Consider the following 4,180-nt stretch of genomic DNA (forward strand, 5'->3'; position numbering starts at 1 on the left):
TTTGCAACAGCAGCCCCAATAGCAGCAGGCAATCCAAAACCCATAGCTCCTAATCCCCCAGATGTCAACCATTGGCGAGGCCTCTTATACTTGTAAAACTGAGCTGCCCACATTTGGTGCTGCCCAACACCAGTGCTTATAATAGCATTCCCATCAGTTAACTCATCAAGAACCTGAATGGCATTCTGGGGAGAAATGGATTCTCCAAAAGTCTTGAAGCCCAATGGAAACTTCACTTTCTGCTCTTTCAACTCTGCCCTCCAAGCCGAAAAATCAAGTTGGACGTTGCTCTCTTTCCCCTCCAATATCCTATTCAATCCTTCCAACGCCAATTTGACATCAGCACAAACCGACACATGCGGCTGCTTGTTCTTTCCAATCTCTGCCGAATCAATATCAATGTGGACAATCTTAGCCCGACTAGCAAAGGCCTCTAACTTCCCAGTAACTCGGTCATCAAACCTCACCCCAAATGCGAGCAATAAATCAGACTTATCCACAGCATAATTAGCATAAACAGTCCCATGCATTCCAAGCATTTGGAGTGACAATTCTTCATCGTTGCACGGGTATGCCCCGAGACCCATCAAAGTACTGGCAACCGGGATCCCAGTAAGCTCCACGAACCGCCTTAACTCCTCACTGGAGTTCAAACACCCGCCACCAACATACAACACTGGTCTCTTGGACTCAGACACCAACCTCACAATCTGCTCCAAATGATCCTCGTTTGGGGTCTTGGGCAACCTAGACATATACCCAGGTAACCTAATGGGTTGATCCCAATTGGGAACCATAAGCTGTTGTTGCACATCTTTGGGTATATCAATCAACACGGGGCCGGGTCGACCCGAGGTAGCTAAGAAAAAGGCCTCACTAACAACCCTAGGAATGTCCTCTACATCAAGAACAAGATAATTGTGCTTGGTGATTGATCTTGTTACCTCAACAATTGGGGTCTCCTGGAACGCGTCCGTACCAATCATTCTTCGGGGAACTTGGCCGGTGATTGCCACCACCGGAATGCTGTCCATGAGCGCGTCGGCGAGGCCGCTGACCAAGTTTGTTGCGCCCGGCCCGGAGGTTGCAATGCACACGCCGGGACGTCCCGATGCACGCGCGTAGCCCTCTGCCGCAAACACGCCGCCTTGTTCGTGGCGCGGGAGGACGTTGCGGATGGTGGAGGAGCGCGTGAGTGCTTGGTGGATCTCCATGGACGCGCCGCCAGGGTAGGCGAATACATTGGTCACGCCTTGCCGCTCGAGCGCCTCAACGAGGACGTCGGCGCCTTTTCTGGGCTCCTCAGGGGCAAATCGGGAAATTTTGGTTTCTGGGTCTGGAGGGTTAGTGGTGGTGATGGTGGTGGTGGCGGTCTTGGAGGAGAGAGAGTTGGAGATTTGGAGGTGGCGGAGGAAAGTGGGTTTTTGGGGATGAGGAGAGAAGGGGAGGGTGAATCTGGAAATGGGGTTTGAGGATTTGGAAGAAACAGGGAAAGGAGAGGGTTTTGAGGAGGAAGAGGAGGGTGGAGCAATGGGCCGCCATTGTTGAGAAGCTGAAAATGCGTCAGAGAGAGCAGAGAGTGAAGTGATTGATAGTTTCAGGGGTGGCTCCTAGACTAGGGAGTTTCGTGACCAAGAGATTCAATTTATATTTACCTTTTGGAACCAAGATTCTATTTATATCAATTTTGTAATGGAAGAAATGTTATTTATGTTTGCCTCCCTGTGGGCCTTTGTATGTACCAATTTGGTAAAATTTCTGATACCCATTTATCTTTTGGTGGAATATGTTCGTGATACCAATTTATGATTAGGATAAATTGTAGCAATAGTTTCTGAATTATATCCCAATTTTATTTTTTGTCTTTTTTATTGTTTTGTTGTTATCGTGGTACTTTAATTATGCCTCCAATTACAGAAATCGTCATTGTCGTCATTTCTGTCAAATTTTCGGATGATATAGCATTGACAAGTCCTACTTGACACGGGCAAAAATGTATTTTCACACAAAATTTTTTTAAAAAAAATTCATATCATATCATATATATCTCTTTCCAGCCCGATTCCTCCCCCCTCCCAATTAGGTCGAAGGTTCACTCTCAACTATGAAAAATTTCTAAAGCTTCCTCCCAATATCCATTTGAACTGCAAAACACCATATATGCAAAAAGAATCCAGTAACAACCCATCCATTCGTAACCTATAGAGGCCAAGGAAGGGATTTTGGAGGAGGTTGGTGGTGGGCTGTGTAGCTAAAGCCATGTTTAAATGATTGGTGAGGGCTGGGAAGAAATTGGTGGGCGGGAGAAGAAATATGGGTGAGAAGGGGCCTTGAAAAATGGTTTATTTTGATCAAAAACCAATGCAAGAAGAATATATGAAAATGGGACAGACAATGCAAGCGGCCCACCTACTTACCCATCAACCCTCTACTTCTCTGTTTTGATCAGATCTGGGGTGGAGGATGAGGGCTGGGGTTTTGGGTTCGTGGGTGCTGGGGTTGTGGTTACAGTAGAGGGTGGTTGTGGGATAGTTTGAGGGTTGGAGCTTGCAGGTGGTAGTCATGGGGAATGGGGGGAAAAAGAAATCATCGGGGGAAGAGGGAGAGTGCACAGGAGGGGAGGAGAGAGAGAGAGAGAAAGAAAAAAAAAAATGAATTTCTCAATTTGCCATTAATTTGGACAGAAAATTTAATTAAGTTGACGGTAAAATCAATAATTCAACATGAGAGTTAATTGAAGTACTACGGTAACAATAAAATAATGGGAATGATAAAAAGTAAAGTTTGGTCTTAGTCTAAGAACCATTGCTACAATTTGGCCTTATGATTAAAGTGTGATAAACTAAGTTGTTATGAGAGCCCAAAAAGAAAATAAAACTATGTTGCTACTGCTTGCTACTTAGTAGGAGGGAGTACTTATTTTAAGGGAGACCCGCCAACAGATGATATTTGGCAAAAGTTACGAATGCATTTAATAAAAAATTCATCCACGTAATAACACATGGCGTTGGCAATTTGATTAAGTTCATGTTTCTAGTCTTAAAGGGATGACCTTCTACTAATTCATCTTTGATTTGGTCAATTGGTTTAGCCAGAGGTCTATATGGGGCAGCTGAGCCAAATTGAGACTAAATTTGCCTATTGGAATGTGGACAAATTTAAAAAAATATATTCCTTACAAATGTTGTCAATTCTATATTGACTAAATTTACTCATTGGTAATCAAGAAGAAAATTCTGGTTGGAGTTCATCACCAAGTAGTATTTTCGTGTAAAATCTACTACAAGTTTAGTCAAGAATGACAGCCTAAGGAATCAAGGGAAACAAACTTTAAGGCCATGTTTGGTATGCTTCATTATGCCTTACTGGACTGGATTGGATTAAATGAAATTTGAAATCCATGTTTGGTAAGAGAGGGGATTATCTTAAATGAGATTATATAGTCTAATAGTTAAAAAAAAAGCCTGAACTCGCACAGCTAATATAGTGAGCCCGGAATTGGGTTCGCAAAATAGGACGCTCTCTATTTTGAACACACGAGTCCAACTTCCTTATCGCTTGAATCAAAACCCCACCACAGATACAATCAACGAAACCCACCGCCCAGCGCTCCACCCTGGATTTCTTCTCAGAACGATCTCTCTTCGCACCCCAGCCACCAGCAGAACCTAGAACCATCTATCTTCGCCATCTGAGTCCAATTCGTAGCAGTTCCAAAGAAAAAAAGAAAAGCAGAAAATAATGAAACCAGAAACAGAGAGAATAAAGAAGGAAAAGGGAAGAAAAGAAAAGAAGAAAAAATATGGGTCTGTGTATTTATGATACTGCTCCTATTTGGGCGGCTTCCTTACTTGCTGATGATGTCTTGGGGGTGTCTAGAAACAGCTTGATTTGTGTTGAGTCGGCTTAGTTCGTTTTCATCCGAATACACACTCAATTTATTCCCTAATGTTTTCAAATTCAACAAATTTACCTGTTCCGTCAATTTTACGCTTGATCTTCTATTAAGTGATGACGTGACAAACGTGTGTCCACCTTTTTAGCTTAGGTGTAATAAAATATGTAAAAAATAATATTAAAAAATTCTTTACTTTTTAAGTTAATTAAAAATATATTAAAAATAATTATTTAAAACAAAAAAAGAACAAACCAGCATTCCAACCAAACTCCCTAGGCCGTC

The 4,180-nt window shown here is 42.6% G+C and overlaps 1 protein-coding gene across 1 annotated transcript in view; it reads right to left on the reverse strand.

Moving 5' to 3' along the window:
• The window catches only part of LOC117627614 (acetolactate synthase 1, chloroplastic-like), a 2,752-nt gene extending 1,034 nt beyond the window's left edge, over positions 1-1,718 (reverse strand). The window contains exon 1 of the mRNA XM_034359769.1: positions 6-1,718. Coding sequence (XP_034215660.1) covers positions 6-1,214 — 1,209 coding nt within the window. The 5' untranslated portion in view covers positions 1,215-1,718. The remainder of the gene's footprint in view (positions 1-5) is intronic.
• Positions 1,719-4,180: the final 2,462 nt, after the last annotated feature.

The sequence above is a fragment of the Prunus dulcis genome, chromosome 5 (assembly GCF_902201215.1).
Source record: "Prunus dulcis chromosome 5, ALMONDv2, whole genome shotgun sequence".
Lineage (NCBI taxonomy): Eukaryota > Viridiplantae > Streptophyta > Magnoliopsida > Rosales > Rosaceae > Prunus > Prunus dulcis.